Genomic DNA, 21,153 nt, shown 5'->3' with positions numbered 1-21,153 from the left:
GGTAAATTCAGGCTGGATAATAGCAAAGGGCTATGCTATTCAGGTCAGGCCAGTATATATGGTGATTCTTTGTGAAGTTATCGGGACAAGAACTGCGTTTTTCATTCCCGTTCTCCAAAACTTGCTGTCATGACTAGCAGGCTATAGACCATGTAAAGGGTTTTTATCTGTTTTGTTTTTGAATGTGTGATATTTGCCAGGCCAGTTTTTGAAGGTGTTAGGAATTCTCCTTTTACTACTGGCTTGTCTGTATGTAGTTTCTAGGTTGGTCACCCACATGGGAGAACCCTTCACTTTATTTTAATTCTAGAGGCATACTTTCTGTTGCTCTGGTGGATTGGCACTGTTTAACCAGTTTACCTCTAGAGCAGTATTTAGCATCATTTATCATATTTTCAGGGAAAAATACACTAAAAACTAATTTTAGTGGAAACCAGCACAAAATAATACTCAGTTTTTTCGGTAAGCTTTAAAAAGTGGTTGTGTCAACAATGTCAAGTCCTAAAATTGCTTGCTGCCATGATATCGCGAAAAGCTATGGTACCTAAAAATCTCCATATGCAACACTTTAAAAGACTTTACAAATCATCAGTCTATTATTATTATTATTATTATACAGGATTTATATAGCGCCAACAGTTTGCGCAGCGCTTAGTCTAGAGTTGATCTTGGACTATTTTCTTAAATTTTTTTTTATATAGTTTTCATTTAACTTTGTTCTTATCACAAGGGGCTAACAAGCCCCCGATGTGATCGCATTGGGCATGTGACAGGTACTATTTATAGATACAATGTCTCCCATGTTCTCCAATGCAGATGATCATGTACAGATCATGCTCGATTGGCTGTTTCCCCAGCTACACAAGCTAGGGAATGACAACTCTGAAACTTGAAACGCTCAGATTTGAGCACTTCTAACTTCATAAACTGCAGAAGAAATCTGGGAACAGATGCTCCTTGATTTCCTCCCACTCGCCACCCGGGGACGGCAGGTGTTTGTTTTAAACCCATTACTTTCTGGTGGACCATTGTGAAAGCTGAGGCATGTTATACAATGAAATTGAGATTTACTCCCTCCCTGTGCCACCTCTAAAAACACAGTACAGATACACAAAAGTACACGCGTACATAAAAATATAAGCACGATCTGAAATTTAAGCGTAGGTAGGAATAAGTAATCTCACAGCCTGAAGAAACAAACTGCTCTTTAGCTTTAACATCTAATGCTTCTATATTATCTGCTTGACGGCATCAAACTAGCCAGCCTGAAGCAGATATACTGTAGGTGCTGTCCATTATAGATCCTCTGTCACTGTTGTTCCCAAGAATCTAAAACTGTGTACTTGTTCATACTCTACATCAAGTAACCTCAATGTAACTTGGTGCCCCGCTTTCTAAAGTCAGTCAGTAAGCCCCTTAGACAGGCTGGTTGTACTGAAGTCGATCTTTAGTGTTGCCTCTAGTTGAAATGTGTAAATGTTGATGCAACTTAGGCAAGACTGTTCTTAAATCTCTCTATTAAAGTCAGCAACCACAATACAGATGCTGTTTGGTTTACTGACTATTTGTATGCCAATGCATAAAAGGTTGCCCCACCATTTCCATCAGAGTTGGTATGACGGGTGATGGTTTTGATGGAAATTTGGGAAGCTTACATAACTGACACATGAGTGCAGAAGGTAGTATTAAACAGAACTGAACTTCTATTGTCCACCTGGATTCTTCCCTTTGTGCCTCTCTGTCCCAGCTATGTCTTTTTTTTATTTTTTATTGTTATACTGAGTAAATAGATACCTTACATGTTACGCTTTAAAATTGTGCATGCTCATGGAACAGCACTAGCATTATTACTCTCATTTTAACTTTTACGGCGATACTTCACATTCAAATACTGTTTACATATACGTATGACTTACGGAGGAATAGGGGGTACTTTAAAAAAATAAATTATTTTACTTTTATATTTTTCCACCGTCCCTGATCGCTTTTATTCCTATTACAAGGAATGTAAATATTCCTTGTAATAGAAACAAGGATGACAGGTCCTCTTTATGGAGAGATCTACGGTCAAAAAGACCCCAGATCTCTTCTCTACCTTTTAAAAAGCAAAAGATTAAAAAAAATAAAATAATCTTGCTCGCTTTAAAAAAATAAAACATTTCTTTCAGCCTGGACCTGAAGTCGCTCTGGTCTTCCTAGGTCATAGTCGATCAAAAAGTCTTAACTCTTTGATCGTCTATAGGAGCAGCCAGCCGAACCATCAGATCTTTTTCTGGGGCAAACTGGCAAAAACGGTAAGCCCCAGAAACACAGACGAGAGGTGAGAGGGGCGACAAGTGTTCCAGGGGCTTATGAGCCGCTCAGACCGGTTTCATGAGAAAGCCTGCTGAAAAAAAACAGTACCGGGGTTATGGATGATATCTTCTGCCATGATCCCAGTAAACCACTTGCAGACTGCAACCTGTACAGTGGCTATAAAAAGTCTACACACCCCTGTTAAAATGTCAGGCTTCTGTGATGTAAAAATATTAGAAAAAGATAAATAATTTCAGAACTTTTTCCACCTTTAATGTGACCTAATAAACTGTACAATCTGAAATCTTTTAGGGAGAGGTTAGTAAAAATAAAAAAGTAATGTGGATGCATTAGTGTGCACACCTTATAACTGGGGATGTAGCTGTGTTCAGAATTAATAATCACATTTAAACTCAGGTTAAATAGGAGTCGGTATACACATGCTATCATTTAAAATGCCTCTGATTAACCACAAATAAAGTTCAGCTGTTCTAGTAGGTCTTTCCTGCCATTTTCTTATGCCGTGTACACACGGTTGGACTTTCCGTCAGAAAAGTCAGACGGAATCATTTCATCGCATATTCCGATCGTGTGTGGGCTTCATCTGGCTTTTATTTTTCAAAAATTCTGATGGACCTAAAAATAGAACATGTTTTAAATATTTTCAAAGGAAACAATTCCAATCAGGGAAAAACGTTCATCTGTATGCTATTCCGACGGACCAAAAACGACGCTAGGGCAGCTATTGGCTACTGGCTATTGAACTTCCTTTTTCTAGTCCTGTTGTACGTCATCGCATTCTCAATGAACAGAGTTTGGTGTGATAGTGTGTAGGCAAGTCAGTTTCAGAGGAACTTCATTGGAAAGACCGTCTGAGTTTATTCTGACGGAAAAAATGGTCGCGTGTATGCGGCATAAGTCGCATCCTACAACAAAAGCCATGGACCACAGAGAGCTTTCAACACTCTCCAAGATCAGAGGGATCTCGTTGTTAAAATGTATCAGTCAGGAGAAGGGTACAAAAGAATCTCCAAGGCATTAGCTATACCATGGAACACAGAGAAGACATCATCATTTGGAGAAAATATGGCACAACAGTGACATTACCAAGAACTGGACAGCTCTCCAAAATTGATGAAAAGACGAGAAGAAAACTGGTCAGAGAGGAGGGGTCCCCTTCTTTTGGGGACCCTGCCAACAGAAAGGCAGAGTCGATCGCTCGGTCTATGTTTACTATGGCGCTTACTGAGTGGACTAAGCTATTACACCATGAGTTGGGTAGTGAGTTGGGTAATGAGCAGGTTTCTCCTGTCTATGTGAAACTGGCAGATCAGCTAGTACAAGGGCTCAAATACGTTTGTGATGCAGCCTTGGATGCGGCCCCTTTGCTTTCTAAATTGTCTTAAGTGCTGGTCGGTGGACCAAACGTCTAAGAAGGCTCTGGCTGATTTGTCATTCCAGGGTGGGCAGCTATTTGAAGCCACTCTGGATGACATTATAAAGGATACTACTAGGGGGAAGAGTACCTTTTCTCCTGCAGTCCAAAAGAGGCAAGGAGTCTCAGCGCAGGCAGGGACCCTCCTTTTCTGTTCGCAATTGTCTATTTGGTCTGCCCGGTTCTGCGGGCAAGGATTCCCAGCCCGCCAAGGCTCCGGCGGGTGAACATAGGAGTCCTTGGCACCGTAAGCACATGGAAAGCCCTCCTCCCACATAAAGGGTCACACGCGCCTTCCGGGTGGGGGGGTCGCCTTTGTTGGTTTGCAGACCGGTGCACTTCCCTACTTTCCTACAACTGAGTCCGCAAACTAATTTTGTCAGGGTTTAAATAGTTTCTTTCCTTCCAATCTTCATCTTCCCCCATCTCATCTTCAGGCTCATCTTCAGGCTTTGTTTGGGGCAGTGCAGGACTTGCTGCTTTGGGTGGAGGGTGATGGTTTTGGGGTTTCTACTCAAACCTGTTCACAGTTCTGAAGCAGGAAGGTGTCCGTCCGATCCTGGTTCTCAACGCCCTCAATTTTTTGGCGAAAGTACGGAAGTTCAGGGTGGAGTCCCTTCGTTCTATAGCCATTCATCAGGGGGATTTCCTGGCCTGCATAGACATGAAGGACACTTGCTTGTATGTCCCCATCTTGGCCAGGCACCAGCATTTCCTGCGTTTTGCGGTTGGGACGCACACTATCAGTATCCCCTTATTCAATAAAAAAAATTATTTAAAAAAACATTATTCATCTGATAAATGCAGCTAGGAAGCAGACTGCCTCACCAAATTGGTCACAGTGGTTTGCCCGGATTAATAAAATGATTCAAATGGAAGACTTGACAGCCTCTATATGATAGAGGAGCAATTTAAAAATATATTTTTATGTATGTGTACCCCTAGTGTGAATTCTGTATGACCCCCGAATATAGATCTCATCTTCTCCAAGTCTTGGTCACTAAACTGCCTTAAAATTTGTTTTGTTTTTTTGTTTTGTGTTTGTTTTTTCTCTTTATGTATTTTGATGGAGGAACTGTGTTTTTTAGTAAGATCAACTGTAAAAAAAAATGTCCTCCCCATTTTGATTCCATCATTCCTTTTTTCCCTTTTTTTTTCCCTCAAATATGAGAATAACTGTAAATTGTGTAGGTTATGCTCTGTTTTCTTTTTCGCTTAGCGTGTTGAACTGTGGAAGTGTAGTATATTCTATTTTTAATGTTTCAGTTATGAAACACTTTTTCTTTTCTTGTTTATGGTTACTATACAATTGATTCACATTTTGATTTGTAAAACTATGGTATGTATTTGAGAACTTTTTGAATGAAAAAAAAATGTATACTATAAAAAGAAAAAAATGGGCTGATGACTACATCAGAATACTATGAATGGCTGAATGCCCGATCAGATAGACTCTATTGAGTTCCGGGTATAAGTCAGGAAGGTCTCGGCTCAAACCCAGAACACAGTGCAGCATGCTGTATGTAACCTCAGCTACATACAGTTTATACAGAACATCCAGTGGCCTCAAATGTTAGAGACATGGTTCGTTTGGGCCAACAAAGCTGGAGTTCAGCATTAAAAAAAAATTCAATGACATTAAAATAGATACACCATTTTTTTAAAACACCCAGTGCCTAAAGTGATTGTAAAGTCTTGTTTAAAAAAACAAAAACAAACATGTTATATTTCTATTGCGGTGGATTTGCACAGAGAAGCCTGGATCCTCCTCTTCTTGGGTTCTCTTTGCTGCTCTTGGCCCCTCCCTCCTGCCGAATGCCCCCACAGCAAGCAGCTTTCTATGGGGGTACTCGAGCTTCAGCTCCATGTGTCCGTTCAGACATGGAGCTGCCATTTGGCCCCACCCCTCTCTTTCCTGATTGGTTAACTGTCTTTTTCCAGTCGTGGGAGCCAGTGGTGCTGCTGCTGTGTCTCAGCCAATCAGGAGAAGAGTCTCGGCCCGGCGAGGTACTTGTGGACATCGCTGAACAGAGACTCAGGTAAGTATTAGGGGTTGCGGGGACGCTGCTGCCCACAGAAGGCTTTTTATCTTAATGCATTAAGATTTAAAAAAACTCCTACCTTTGCAACCCCTTTTAAGTGAGAAAAAAAAAACCAATATAAAAAAGTTCTTCAACACTTTGGTGAAATATAAACAAACCGTCCAGTGTATTCCACCCTGTGCTTCCGTGCTCACACCTTTCCCCAGCAGGCTGAGACTCACCAGATAGCCATGCCTCTCTTATAGAAGATCAGCTAATTGCACTCTATGTATAAATGGCACATCACCTGGCCAATCCAGTACAGCAATATTTGCTCCCATATTGGCTCCCACAGATGTAAAAATGAAAGACGAAAACTTTTAATAAAACCCAAGAAACTTTTTACAAATACAAAAAAAACTTTAAATTACCCTATCCCATTAGGGTAAATCGGCAGTAGTATTATGCAAGCACACACACCAGGAAGCTTCCTCCCAGAGTCTGTCTCTCATCAGTTCCTGATACATCCGTTCTGGTGAAACAACTGACATTGCATCTTGTTCAACCACGCTCCTATGTTCAGTGTTGGAACCACTTTTTTATTTATATATATATTTTTTTGTATGTCAATATTTTTATTACGAATAATGAAGATACAACAGAGAGGTAACATGAGGTTCTCAGGGTGCAAATACAATAAAAAAACATCAAGGACACCTAAAAAAAAAAAAAAATAAGCAAATCAGAAGATCTTCAGGCACCAAGCCCCAATGCCAGAGGAACCTCTGGTATATATACTAGAGTATATGCATAGTGAGCAAACATCTTCAGAGTGTCAGTATTCATAAAATTGATATACATTAAACTTGGCATCAAAACTTAGTACAACATTTGTTTTGAAAGCTATGCTGTAAACAGCAATGTGGCCAACAGCTAAATTATCAATGATATAACCGTAGTAACAGCAATGTAATAGTGGTTAAGTCCCCAAAAAAGTGAAGAGGAGATCTGATACAAAAAAAGAAGAAAAAAAAAGGAAAGACCAGAAAGAAGAGGGTCAGCCAGGGACTCGCTAAGGAACAGACCAGTATTCAATCCACGGGTCCCACGTTTTGTCAGATTTTTTATTTGTGTATTATTTTTTTTTGAAAGATGCAGGTAAGTTTGTCATTAACCATGATCCAGTTAAGCTTGCTTTTAACATAGTCAAGTGACGCCACCGACTGCCTCCAATATTTTGCAATAGCGATTTTTGCTGCCAAAAGCATATACATTATTAGTTTTGTGGATTTTTTTGGGGGACATCATTAGGAAGTTTCTGAAAGAGGGCAGCCTTCAGGAATCTGCAGATATTCACTCCCGTCACTGAATAGATAGAATTAAACATCCAAATTCAAAATCTGGATACTATGGGACATTGCCAAAGAATATGGTGCACAGTCCCCATTTGTCCGCAATGGCAGAAACAAGTGGGCAAGGGAGTAGAATGCATTTTAGCGAGCCGTGTGGGAATCAAGTACCGTCTTGAAAGTATTTTATAGTTAGACACTATCGACATATTATTAATGGATATTTTAGATGGAGCATAGGCAATATCTTGCCATTCAGTTAGGTCAAAAGTAAGATTTAGGACCTGTTCCCACTGCATCATATAGGGAAGTTTCCTAGTCAACTCGGCGAGTGTGTACACCACAAATATGCGCCCCCTCTCAGGAGATCCCCAGCCTGACAAGATAACTCAAAGGTCATGAACACAAGAGGTTTTTCTAGCAAATTTTGACCCTTAATTTCTAACATATTTATAAATGATAGAGTCTGGATTTAGAAGTACCTTTTTAAAGTTTGCAGATGACACCAAGCTTTGCAGTGGAACAACATCCTTACAGGATGTTTCAAACTTACAAGCTGACCTTAATTCATTATTTAATTGCGCAACTATGTGGTAAATGAGGTTTAATGCAATATACAATGCATCATACATTCTAGGAGGAGAACAGCTGGTTGAGAAGGTTCTGGTGTTCTGGTAGATCACAGAATTATTAATAAATGCAATGCCAAGCTGCAGTTACTAAAGCTTGCAAAATACTTTATTGTATTAAGAGGTATAGACTCCAGAGAGAGAGACATCATTTTACTATTGTACAAACCATTAATAAGGAATATGCAGTTCAATTTTGGGCACCGGTTCACAAAAAGGATAAATGGAGGAAGTGTAGAGAAGGGCAACCAAATTGAGGCATGGAGGAGCTTAGCTATGAGGAAAGATTAGCTGAACTGAATTTATTCTCTCGAAGCATTTGGGGCGGGGGGGATATGATCGGCATAGATATGTTATCCATATAGTGATCTTGGTGTAGAGTTATTCACTTTTAGGTAATTTCAGAGAACAAGTAGGCACTCTTTAGGTCTAGAGAAAAAGAGATTTAACCACATATGGAATGGCTTCTTCACAGTAAGAGCTGCCAAAATGTGGAATAGACTCCCCCCAAGAACTAGTTCTGGCCAGGTCAGCTTTAAAAAAGAGAGCTGGATGCATTCCTAAATGCACGAAATATAATTCCACACTAAGGGGTAGTTAATCCGGAGGATACCCGATTGCCTGCTGGGGGATCAAGAAGGCATTTTTCCCCCACTGGAGGAAATTGGATCATGTTTTTATTGTTTTGTTTTTTGCCTTCCTCTGGATCATTTGTGGGTATGGGATAGTGTATATGGAGGTTTTCTATTTAGAATTTTTTTTTTTTTTATTGTTTGGACTAGTATCTTTTTTTTTTTCAACATGACTGTTACTGTCGTGTTTTGTCCTTGTGACTTTGTCCAGGGGATCCCTGTATGCGACATCAGTGGTTTCACCAGACGTGACCTGCCAGGAGCTGGTAAGAGACATGACTGGGCAGAAGCTTCCTGGTGTATGCTTGCCTTATAATACTGCTGACTTTACAATTTAACCTGATGGGTGGAGTAATGTGTTTTTATTATTTTTTTTATACTTTGTGAGCAGTTTCTTACCTTTTAATAAAAGTGAGTGTTTTATGGTTTTACAATATTGGAGCCATTTGTCTTTCATTTTTACATCTGGTAGAGCCATATTTGCTGTACTGGCTTGGAGTGGATTGACCAGGTGATACAGTGACCTGCCATTATACATAGAGTGCAATTTTGCCAATCTTATATAGGGGAGGCATGACTATTTGTAGAGAGGTGTGAGCATTGATGCACTGACTAGGTGGAATACATGGAAACATCTGTTTTAATTTCACCAAAGTTTTGAAAAACTTGTTTATATTGGATTATGTTTTTTCACTTGCACACTTGGATTTTTATTACGTATAATATAATTAATTTATTTGATTATATGAAAAAAAAAAATTAAAATCTTTAATCCTAGCCACTAGTGTTGCCCTTTCCTTATAAATTTACACCAAACCGAAGATGAATGTTGTATGTTTTTATACAAGGGGAAGCAAATTAATATTTTGAGAAATTTTAAGGTTGCATTTAATACCAACTTGTTGATGAAACTATTGCTAACTTTTTCTGTCAAATTTAATGTGTGTTCATTTAACAGCTCCTGAGGACTGGACAGTGGAGTGTGAGATCAGGTCTGAGGTAAGGACTTAATTTGTTCAAGGATGTAAGTTTTCGAAATGGTGATGGACTACATCATATGTTTGCTGATATAACAGTTTACCACATTTAGGAAAATGTATAATCTGTTATATTCAGTCAGATAACAGCGTCACACTTTGTTGGTTAGATCTTGTCATGAAACTTCCAGTGTCAAAAAAATAGTGTCCCCAAACATGTCTAGCCTCTTTCTTTAATAGTTACACTGACCATAATACCTAACCATTCCCTTCCTAAACCGTAGCACTTAACCTCCTTATAAAATGTGACACTTAAAGCTGAAGTTTAAGTACAGCTTTTTTTGCATACTGGTCCGTTTTGGACCAATGTAAGTATACGTGTTTCATACCTGGCCAATCCCCACAGAAACTGGCAATCACTGTAGTAGGCACCTTTGTGCAGCAATAGCCAAGTGTAATGATTTAAAAGTGGGAAAAGGAGGACCAGGCTATATTCAGATATGTGCGGTTAGCTATATGGAGATGACACAAAATAAAAAAATTCAAAAAAAAAAAAAGTCCTCAAATAAAAAGGAACAATAAAAAAGCAATCTCAAGTAAAATTTTATTATTCAAGAACATCTCATTGTGTTTAAACTGGGTCCATACCGCCAGATTGCCTGAGGGAGGAGCTCCAGAGATATGTAAGAGAGCACAGAGTGAAATCCAGCGCAATTCTCATAATGCAGTATTTACAACAATTGACTTTAAAAAATGAATTAGATGCACTCACAACATTAGGTGAAAGGAAGACATGCAATCCACAGCTATTAAGGGCTCAATCCAGGTACAGGTGTGCTGTAGAAGCCTGGCCAGGCTGCTGTTAAAACCTGGAGAGATGCTGACCTATGCAGAACCACTGGCTGCTGGCAAATGGGGACTAGCCCTTAGGAATGATGTAGTAAGTTAATATATGCCAAGCAGAGTCTGGGAACTTGTTTATGGGGAAAATTCCCTTTCATCAGCCTACTGCTGGGAGTACCCGTGACCTTATTTGTAAGTCTCTGCATTTATTACGAGCAGCTGTATAGTGGCCATATTAATCAAACCAGCAAAAATCAATGCCTCGGAGAGCTACTATAGACATACAGTGCCTTGCAAAAGTATTTACCCCCTTGGCTTTTTACCTATTTTGTTACATTACAGCCTTTAGTTCAGTGCTTTTGTTTTTATCTGAATAATATGTGAAGGATCAGAACACAATAGTCTTAAGTTGGTGAAGTAAATTAGAAAAATTATGTACATAAAACAATTTTTCAGAATTAAAAAACTGATAATTAGCATGTGCCAATTGGAGGGCATTAATCAGAGAGGCAACATGTAAATGTGTTGGAATGGCCTAGTCAAAGCCCAGACCTCAATCCAATTGAAAATCTGTGGTCAGACATAAAGATTGCTGTTCACAAGCGCAAACCATCCATCTTGAAGGGCCTGGAGCAGTTTTGCAAGGAGGAATGGGCAAAAATCCCAGTGGTAAGATGTGGCAAGCTCATAGAGACTTACACAAAGCGACTTGGAGCTGTGATGGCTGCAAAAGGTGGCTCTACAAAGTATTGACTAGGGGGGTAAATAGTTATGCACATTGACTTTTTATGTTATTTCGTCATATTTGTTTGCTTCACAATAAAAAAAATCGTCAAAGTTGTGGGCATGTTCTGTAAATTAAATGATGCAAATCTTCAAACACTCCATGTTAATTCCAGGTTGAGAGGCAACAAAACTTGAAAAATGCCAAGGGGGTGAATACTTTTGCAAGGCACTGTATGCTGTAGTGCACCCCCAGTGGACGATTTCAAAAGTAAATATCACACAGTAAACGATTCATTGATAAAAAAAAAAAAATCGTCCATCCAAAAGTTAGCCATAATCATAATTCAGGACCATGAAAAAAAATCATTAAACAAATTGATTATATTTAAAAATACTTAAAAAGCTTGGCCCTAACTCAAAACAAATTTAGTAATAATCATTTTGGTGCATAATAACCCAAAAAATCTATATAGTGAAACAAAAGCATGAGAGAGTCCTCAAAAGAAATCCAAATGCCCAAAAAAAAAGTCTGTGTAGTGACAGGTAAATCTTGGTTATCCGTGCTCCACCAACGCTCGTTTGGGAGAAATACTCACCAGACAACTAAGTATAGTAAGCCTCGTAATAATCAAATCCTTTGGGAAGCGATATGGGTCAGAGGGGGGTGATCCATCACTTAAGCTCAATCCTTAGATGTTTCCTTATGCTTGTATGATAAGGCTCGGAAAAAGCAAAGTATATATATATATGATAGCCCAATATGTGTATTAAAACAAGTATTAAGTTTGATAAAATTCATACTTAAATTTTTAGGTGCTAAAAATTTAGCACCAACATGTACCGCCAGTAGAACAGGAACAACACCATTCCTCCAAGTTACAGCGAGCTTGGTTCCAATTTCTGGTGTGTTGGAACACTCGCCGCAACTTAGAGGAACGGCGTTGTTCTTCTACTGGCTGTACATGTTGGTGCTGACTTATTAGCGCCTAAAAATGTAAGTGAACATTCTATCAAAATTGATACCTATTTTAATACAGATACTCCTCGTTTAATGACTTGCCTGTATTTAACGACCGCTCGGACTTGCGACCAGCTCTTGGCGGCCCATGCAGGACGACTGCTCGGACTTAAGACCAGCTTTCCTGCTCTCCTGATCCGCGCACAGGACGTAATGTCAGCACTCTGCATCAGTACAGTACTGTAATGTGTGCCTGTACTGTATACAAGTATTGTCCATGCCATGTCAGCAAAAAAGAAAAAGCCTGCTTGCACCTGCAGAAAGTGCTCTGAAAAAAAGAAAATCTATTGATCTTGATATTAAAAATAAGATCATTAAGGACTATGAGGCTGGAAAGAAAGTTAAAGAAATAGCAAGTGAATTAGAACTTGCACATTCTACCATTTCAACAATCCTAACCACTTGCTTACTGGGCACTTAAACCCCCCTCCTGCCCAGACCAATTTTCAGCTTTCAGCGCTGATGCACTTTGAATGACAATTGCGCGGCCATACAACACTGTACCCAAATTAAATTTTTAGCATTTTTTTCCCACAAATAGAGCTTTCTTTTGGTGGTATTTAATAACAGCTGGGAGTTTTATTTTTTGCTAAACCAACAAAGATGCTAAATAAAAATAAAATAAAAAATCATGTTTAATAGTTTGTTATAAAATTTTGCAAACAGGTAATTTTTCTCCTTCATTGAAGTGCACTGATGGGCGGCACTGGTGGGCACTGATGGGCGGCACTGGTGGGCACTGATGGGCGGCACTGGTGGGCACTGATGGGCGGCACTGGTGGGCGGCACTGGTGGGCACTGATGGGCGGCACTGGTGGGCACTGATGGGCGGCACTGGTGGGCACTGATGGGCGGCACTGATGGGCGGCACTGGTGGGCACAGATAAGGCGGCACTGATGGGCAAAGATGGGCACAGATAAGATGGCACGAATGGGTGGCACTAAGGGGCACTGATAGGTACCACTGATAGATGGGACTGATGGGCACTGATAGGTGGCTCTGATAGGTGGCACTGATGGGCACTGGTAGATGACACTGATGGGCACGGATATGTGGCACTGGGTGCAGCACCGTTTTTGAGGCAAATTGTGGGCACTGATGGGGGCACTTTTTTATTACTGAGGTGGCACTGGCAGGGGGCAGGTGGGCACTGGTAAGCTGGCCTTGATCGGGACTGATGTCCCGATCACAGCCGCCGGTGATCGGATCGATTACCGGCTCCGTTGTGTCACATGATCAGCTGTCATTGGCTGACAGCTGATCACGTGATAAGGGGTCGGTATCGATTCAAACCAAAACACGTAGTATTTTTGAGAATATAAAAGTGAACAAAGGAGAAGATTCCACTGAAACATTTACAGAAGGCCATGGATGATTTCAAAGGTTTCGTTGAAGATTTTAACTTCTATAATCAGAGTATCAGTGGGGAGGCAGCAAGTGCAGATGTGGAAGCAGCTGAAAAATTTGTGGTGGAGTTTGATGAAATCATTGAAAAGGTGGCTACTGTCCAAAGCAGATTTTTAACATGGATGAAACTGGACTTTTTTTGGAAAGAAATGCCCAACAAAGTCCTACATACACAAAAGATAAAACAATGCCCGGGTTTAAGGCTTTTAAAGATGGGGTCACGTTGTTGGGAGGAAATGCTGCTCGGTTCAAGTTAAAGCCTCTCATCTATTGTTCACAGAACCCACGTGCATTGAAGCAGGTTAGTAAGCACACCTGTTTATTTTTGTGCAAATCAAGCATGGATGACGCAAGCTTTATTTGATGACTGGTTCACCAACTGTTTCATACCCTCGGTCAAGTGTTATTGTCAGCAAAAGGGTGTTCCCTTTAAAGTTATCCTTCTGCTTGATAATGCCCCAGGCCACCCTCAGCATCTTGATGACATGCATCCTGACGTAAAGGTAGTGAATCTGCCTAAAAACACAACTGCTATGCTACAACCCATGGATCAGGGTGCAACAGTCAAGGCCCACTATTTGAACAACATATTTTCCAAAGCTGTAGCAGCAACTGAAAATTATGAAGTTACCCTTCGTGATTTTTGGAAAGCTTACAACATTTTACACTGCATAAAAAACCTTGCATCAGCTTGGGAACGAGTAACAGAAAAGTGTATGCAGGGAATATGGGAAAAAATACTTACAGCGTTTTGTGAACAATAACTAAATTATAAATAAAGTGTCCAACTTGCTAACATGCTTGACTTAGACGTTGAAGTGACCAATATTAAAGAATTTGTGGAATTTGTTGAGGGAGAGTTAAGTAATGAAGATTTTAATAGAGTTGGAAACACAGCAGCACTTAGAACAGGAAGCGGAAGAAAAGGAGGAAACAATGGAAGAAGTACAAAAGAAGTTCACAGTCAGGGAGTTAGCTGCCGTGTTCTCAAAAGTGAATGCAGCTTTATTACAGTTAGAGAGTATAGACCCAAATGTTGAAAGTTTCTCTAGAGTGGAACGGCAGATGAAAGAACGTATGTGATGTTATTGTGAAACTTATGATGAAAAAAAGAAAAGGACAAAACAGAGCACCTTAAAAGAATCCTTCTTGCAAGCTACCCCTACCAGTTGTGTAATTTCCTTGTCTTCTCCCTCATCTACAACTCCTGATGACCCTGCTGGTTACTCCAATGATGATACTGATGATCCTGCTCGTAATTTCAGTGATGACCCTGAAGCACTATCACCCTTTGAAGGATTTTATGACTCAAGTGTTAGGCCCCTTTCACACATGCGGACGTTCTGTCCATATTTCATCCATCCGTTTGCGGATGAAATACGGACATACATGCATCCCTATGGGATAGCGGGTGTCTGCGGATGAAAATCCGCAGACACCCGCTATTGTCCGCCTCCGCTACTGTCCGATTCTGCAGACGGAGGAAAATCCTATTTTTCTATCCGTCTGCAGAGCGGATCGGATGAACACGGACAGACGGTCCATGTTCATCCGATCCCCATCATAGAGGAGAGCGGAGATCTGACAGGGCGGTCCCTGCACAGTGTGCGGAGACCGCCCTGTCCCCGCTGGCTCAGCGGGGACAACAGAGCGATCCCCGCTGAGCAAGCGGATCATCACGGGGCGGATCATTACTGATCCTCCCCGTGTGAAAGGGGACTTACTCTAAATGTCTACTGTACAGTGTACCTTTACTTTTTGGGCACTGTACATCATTGTATCCTGTACAGTATTTGTTTATTTTTTTGTGTTCTGTACTTCTGTCAAAACATTGCATTGGAGTTTGTGTTTAAACCTTTTTGCCCAGAGTACAGTACAGTAGTTGGGAATGCTTAAAATATTGATTAATTGTGGTTCCTCGTTTAATGGCCAATTCGTTTAATGACCTGGTCAGTGGAACGGAACCCGGTCGTTAAGTGAGGAGTACCTGTAAACATATTGCGCTATGATATATATACTTTGCTTTTGCTGAGCCTTATACAAGCATAAGGAGACATCTAAAGAGTGCGCTTAAGTGGAGGATCATCCCCCTCTGACCCATATTGTTTCCCAAAGGATCTGATTATTACGAGGCTTATTATACTTGGTTATTTGGTGAATGTGTATTTCTCCCACACGAGTGATGATGGAGCACGTATAACCAAGAATTACCTGTCACTCCACAGACTTTCTTTTTTGGTGTTTGGATTTCTTTTGAGGACTTTCTCATCCTTTTTGTTTCACTATATTGTTTTTTTTGTGGGTTATTTATTATGCACCAAATGATTTGTTTATTTATAAATTTGTTTTGAGTTGGCGGCAGGCTTTTTATATATTTTTAAACTGTTTAGAAGGTGATTCACTCACTTGAAAAAGGGGCAGCTCTACTCACATTGTTTTGCACTGTAATATAAATATATATATATATATATATATATATATATATATATATATATATATATTTTGGTGTCACCGCTTGTTCTTATCTAGGGAAATTGATTGTATTTAAAAAAAAAAAGTAAAAATCGCAAGAACTTTACAATGTAAGAGACGTTAAATGAGGATCTAATGCAGCATTATAGTATCTAATATAGATACTATAATGTAGATGGTACTAAAAAACTAAAAATTCAAGGAAGATATATACAGTAAATGTATTTTATATCTCCAAAGATGAATGAAATGGTAATGGTGAATTAATATTAGTGTTCATCATGATGGGTACATTATGTAAAGTAGTAAATTATACTCATATTAATGTAAATAAAGAGAGGGAAATGGATAGAACACAAGGTAAGTAAAAACAAAAAGTGAAGGTAAAAAAAGGGAGATATTATTATTATTGGCTCAGAAAATTAACAATAGATAATCATAAATATATGCTTACACATGCATTACTGACAAAATAAATAGTGAATGATGAATGACTGCTATAATATAATGGTAAGTATATAGTGACCAAAACCAAAAGGGACCCGTCAAACTGAAAGAAGTGCGAAGGGCCTAGCCAGAGGGAAGGACTGGGAACTAGATTGAGACTTCGCCAGTTGGATAGGATGTAAATAATCATGATGTTCTATACATCCAGTTCCTCATTTAACCCTTTGGGGAAGGGCTGTGCAACTGAAAAATCAAGATTCCTTGCATGCCTAATGATTTAAATCTGTCTCCTGATAGTGAAGGAGAGATGGACTAAATAAGAAATTACTGCAGTCAGTGTGAATTTGATTTAATTTACAAGTAAAAAGGCTTGATTTAAATCATAATTTTTAAAGCGCAACTGTCATCTCTGTCCCACAGCGGCGGCTCCTCTGACCCCCTGTTGACTCACTGACAGTCTCATTCACTTTAAAGTGGTTGTATACTCATTTTGTTTACTTTTACCTACAGGAAAGCCTATAATAAGGCTTACCTGTTGGTAAAAAAATATCTCCTAAACCGTACAGGTTATATTCCCCTCGGTATGCGCACAAGGGGATTCTCGGCTGAAATCCCGGCAGTGGCCGGACCCGGCTGGGATGAAATCTCCCATGCGCGGGAGTGACGATATCGCGGCTCTGGCCACTCACAGCGCCGAGCCGCGATACCCGGAAGAAACGCAGAGGGAGCGTGTCAGCTCCCTCGGCGTGGATCGGGCCAGATGTCGGGGCCTCATTCTAAGGTAAGTATTTCATAATGAGCTAGTATGCGGTGTATACTATCTCATTATGCCTTTTCCTTTGCAGGTGGCAAAAAAAAAAAAACATTAGCGGGTTTACTCCCGCTTTAATGGGAAGGCTGGTGATGTGGCAGTGACGTGGCGGCAGTAGGTGAAGCTGTCCCGCTAAAAAATCCCTGATCGCCGCCATTACTTGTAAAAAATAAAAAAATAAAAAATGTAATAATAAAAGTGCCATAAATCTATCCCCTATAACTTTTCCACAAACCAATCAATATACGCTTATTGCGATTTTTTTTTTATTTTTTTTATTTTTTCAAAATTGTCACTTTTTTTTGTTTTGTTTATAGTGCAAAAAATAAAAACCACAGAGGTGATCAAATACAACTAAAAGAAAGCTCTATTTGTGGGGGAAAAAGGATGTAAATTTTGTTTGGGTACAACGTTGCATGACCGTGCAATTGTCAGTTAAAGCGACGCAATGCCGTATCGCTAAAAATGGCCTGGTCATTAAGGGTCCTTAAGTGGTTACAATTTGATAAAAAATCTAAAAAATCATATTTTTTTTTTTTTAGATGATTTTTATTCACCCTGATTACAGATGATTGGGTTCTTTGTTATGATGAGCCAGGAAGTGTTTTGCAACACTATATTTTTAGGGGAGCCCTACTCTTTGCTCCTGTGTTCCCCAAATGTATTCTAGAATATGGTTACATAGTAACTGATCTTGGAATAATCTTTATAGTGTGGCCTACATAACGTAGGCCACAAGTAGAAAATCCCTTTATAGTGTCTGTTCCTTAAGATCACAAAAAGATTTCAAACCATGGGGAACAAATTGGCATGTAAGGCATTTGCATTTTTTGCACAGGTACATGGCTATCGGGGACAAAAAACTCATGATATTTTCCACTGGCTCATTATGCAATTTAGCCACTTTGCTTAGAGCTAATACGTTCTTAATATTTCTGGCGCTGTGGAAAATCACTTTAGGATAATCCGGGAATATGGGTGCCAATTTGGGGCCATTTTTCAAAATGGAGCAATACCTCTTTATAATTCTTTTGATGGGCTTGTGTTTTGCCTTGTCTTTTAAGGTTACTTCGTGGTGAAGCAAACAATCATAAAAAAATCTCTATGTATAAAGGTGCTTTACTAAACAGAGATGGTGTTCAAACTACTTTAAATTTAGGAAAATACATGACAAAGAATTTTACAAAATACACATACCATATACACATGTACAAGTTATCTATTTTTCCTATAAAATGGGCATAGACAATGTATACAATAGGGATACAATAAACCGCTACTGAACTTGGGTTGTAGATTTAGTGTCATCCCTAGCTAAAGTCTTTTATGATGGAGTTGTCTTCCTATCCCTGATCTCTTCGAAAACTCCTTGCTTCTCAGAGTCCCCCTTCTCTTTGTCTTCAGCCCATGACTGAGTTCAAGTCTTTTGTTCCCTCCCTCTACATCCAGCCAACATCATTTCCTGTTCCATGAGCTCCGTGATCCAAACCAGTTCATTAGTATATGAATAGGGGAAGCCCGGCTTCTAAAACAAATGCATTGTAACTGAAATGCATTATTTCATATATTTGTTATAAAAATCACTAAAATGGCCATAACAACACAGCTTGTATTGGTCCTTAAATTGTGTAATAAACAGAGGACCTTGATTATTAACTCGTTCCTTAGTTGGAAACGACGATGAATCTTTTTCCAAGTACAGGCATTAGTATCTATATTGACTAGTTGGATGGAGCTTGATGTATATTCTTTTTCAAGGAACGTCTGGGTCCAAACATATCTGTGTGATCTTCTAGGGTGGAGCAATTATGCTGCAACATACAGAATTGGCTATATGGGGTGTTCTTTCAGCTGGGTAGGTGACAACTAGCCTTGTGTAGCTAAGTAGGCTAAGTAAACCTTAAGTAGGCTTAAAATGAGTTTTGGTTCCCTAAATCATTGTGCTATAATTCAAACGCAAGGAATACCAATGATTTTTTATCGATGACAGAAGTGAAATTGTGCTAAAAGGGTTGTTGCAGTATAATAAATTGAGAGATGGAATTTGTCTTGCCTTGCCAGATAATTAAAATGTCATCTATGGGGGAACGTTGGCCCAAATGAACAGCTTCCTCTAGTAGGCCATAAAATGTTAGCATAGCTCAGAGCGAAGCTGGCCCCCATAACTGTGCTGTAACTTGAAGAAAAAAATGATTCTTGGAAGAAGTAATTTGTATTTTGAAAATAAAATGAGCAGCTTGGACCAAAAAGTTGGCGTGACTAACTATTGAACTGTCTTTGGTTAAAAAAAATAAAATATTGGCGGGCGCTAAGGAGGGGAGGGAGGCTACTATTGGCTATACTAAGTGATTCAAAAAGACCACAATCTGTCTCCCTAGAGGATTTACTGGGTCTTTATGTACCTTAGGTAGGTGATAGAAGTATCGTACATCGTAGCATTCTCGGCATAGGAAGGCCTTTTCATTCATGAATCAGAATAAAGTACACAAGTGAAATATAAGATGCCTGGTCTGTTTCTCCTTTCTTCTACAAGTGCAATAGAATTCTGCATATAAATGCTCTTCCTTCTATACCCACTGGTGACGCACACAAAAAAAGCATTGGTTTCAATTTTTGTGATCAAGTGCCATGCATCAACAAAACATGAATCCTCCTGTGACAACTCTTGGTCCTTAAATATATACCCTTACCTTCTGGATAATCAGTTGCGCTTGATATGAATCCATTACCAATTCTTCCTTCCAGAATAATCATTTTTGCTTTGCATTTACTATTAGAACAACCGAACAGCAAAATAACAAAATTTAGTGTTGTACATTTTAAACCTGTTTGTGCCAAGCGCACACAAATATGGGGCCTCTTAGCGGCGAGCAGCCACATTTTTTGCATGCCACTTTGCATGCTTCTGGTGGCTCATGGAAAGTTTTCCAATCATGTCACCTCCGTGACTGCCAATCACGGCAGTCATGTGGCCATAAGCCCAACCCCGCTTCCCGGCATAACAAACCCCTTAAAGAGGAAGTAAACCCTGATGAGTTTACTTCCTCTTTCATTCCCTGCAAAGGTAAAGCATAATGGACTACTATGCATCGCATAGTAGTCCATTATGTGTCACTTACCTGACACAGGAGCCAGTGAAGTCACCGCTGTCCCCTGTAGTCCGGCGCATCCATCTTGGTGGGTCTCGCTGCTCCGCCGCTGTCATTCGGCGAAGCGATGACGGTGCCGCGCTCAATGCACCTGCGTGCCTGTCTTTCGGCAAATATCTCCTAAACCGTGTAGGTTTAGGAGATATTTCTTGGACCTACAGGTAAGCCTTAATCTAGGCTTACCTGTAGGTCAAAGTGTGTTGTAAGGGTTTACAACCACTTTAAAGGGCCCGCAGCAGCTGGTGCCAAGGGGTCAAAATAAGTAGCCCTAGAGTACACAAGTGCTCACATTTCCCTTATGTGCTTAGTGCCTTACTAAACCCAGTGACATGCATTCTCAGAAAATGTTCGTCCTCGTGCAACTACTGATATCCTTCAGCATCTACCCTTATCTAAGAAATTGGTAATTATGCATTGTATATCGCTCTCCCCGCTTTTTCATGCAGACAACTAAGGATGAGCTCCGGCGTGTTCGCATGCTTCACGTGCAGAGCCTGCCAGGAAGTCAGCGCTGCGCTAATCACAGGCAGTGAGACATTGCCCCGATACAAGGCTGCAGAGATGGGGTAATGTCTCACTGCCTGTGATTAGCTCAGTGCTGTGTCGAGTTCCTGGCAGGCTCTGCACGTGGAGCATGCAAACACGCCTGAGCTCATCCCTGCAGACAACGCCAGTTGCAGTGTCCCATTAGTTCCAAAAATACAAAAATGCTAAAATATTGTAATACCAAGTACAATGCCACCCAAAATATACTCACTACATTTTGTTTTTGGAGCTTCTAATAGTGAATGCAAAGGGAAGAGGATTATTTTGGAAGGCTTGATAGTGGATTTATATCAGTCACAATTTATTATCCAGAGGGTAAGGGTAGGTATTTAAGAACTAAGCGTTATCACAGGAGGATGCATGGCACTTTATCACACAATTGAATTGTGAGCATA

The 21,153-nt window shown here is 40.0% G+C and overlaps 1 protein-coding gene across 6 annotated transcripts in view; it reads left to right on the top strand.

The window, feature by feature from the left end:
* The window catches only part of MIER2 (MIER family member 2), a 101,531-nt gene that overhangs the window by 19,759 nt on the left and 60,619 nt on the right, over nt 1-21,153 (top strand). For all 6 annotated transcript variants that reach the window (XR_013272199.1, XM_077475608.1, XM_077475606.1 and 3 more), the window contains one exon: nt 9,320-9,360. Coding sequence is in view for 5 of the 6 variants with exons in the window: in XM_077475608.1 (XP_077331734.1) it covers nt 9,320-9,360 (41 nt within the window). In the remaining variant the exon portion in view is untranslated. The remainder of the gene's footprint in view (nt 1-9,319; nt 9,361-21,153) is intronic.

The sequence above is a fragment of the Lithobates pipiens genome, unplaced genomic scaffold (assembly GCF_037356315.1).
Source record: "Lithobates pipiens isolate NorthernLeopardFrog02 unplaced genomic scaffold, aLitPip1_a1.2 Scaffold_13, whole genome shotgun sequence".
Lineage (NCBI taxonomy): Eukaryota > Metazoa > Chordata > Amphibia > Anura > Ranidae > Lithobates > Lithobates pipiens.
Note: the sequence above shows the minus strand (reverse complement) of the source record. Positions and strands in the feature narration are given on the sequence as shown.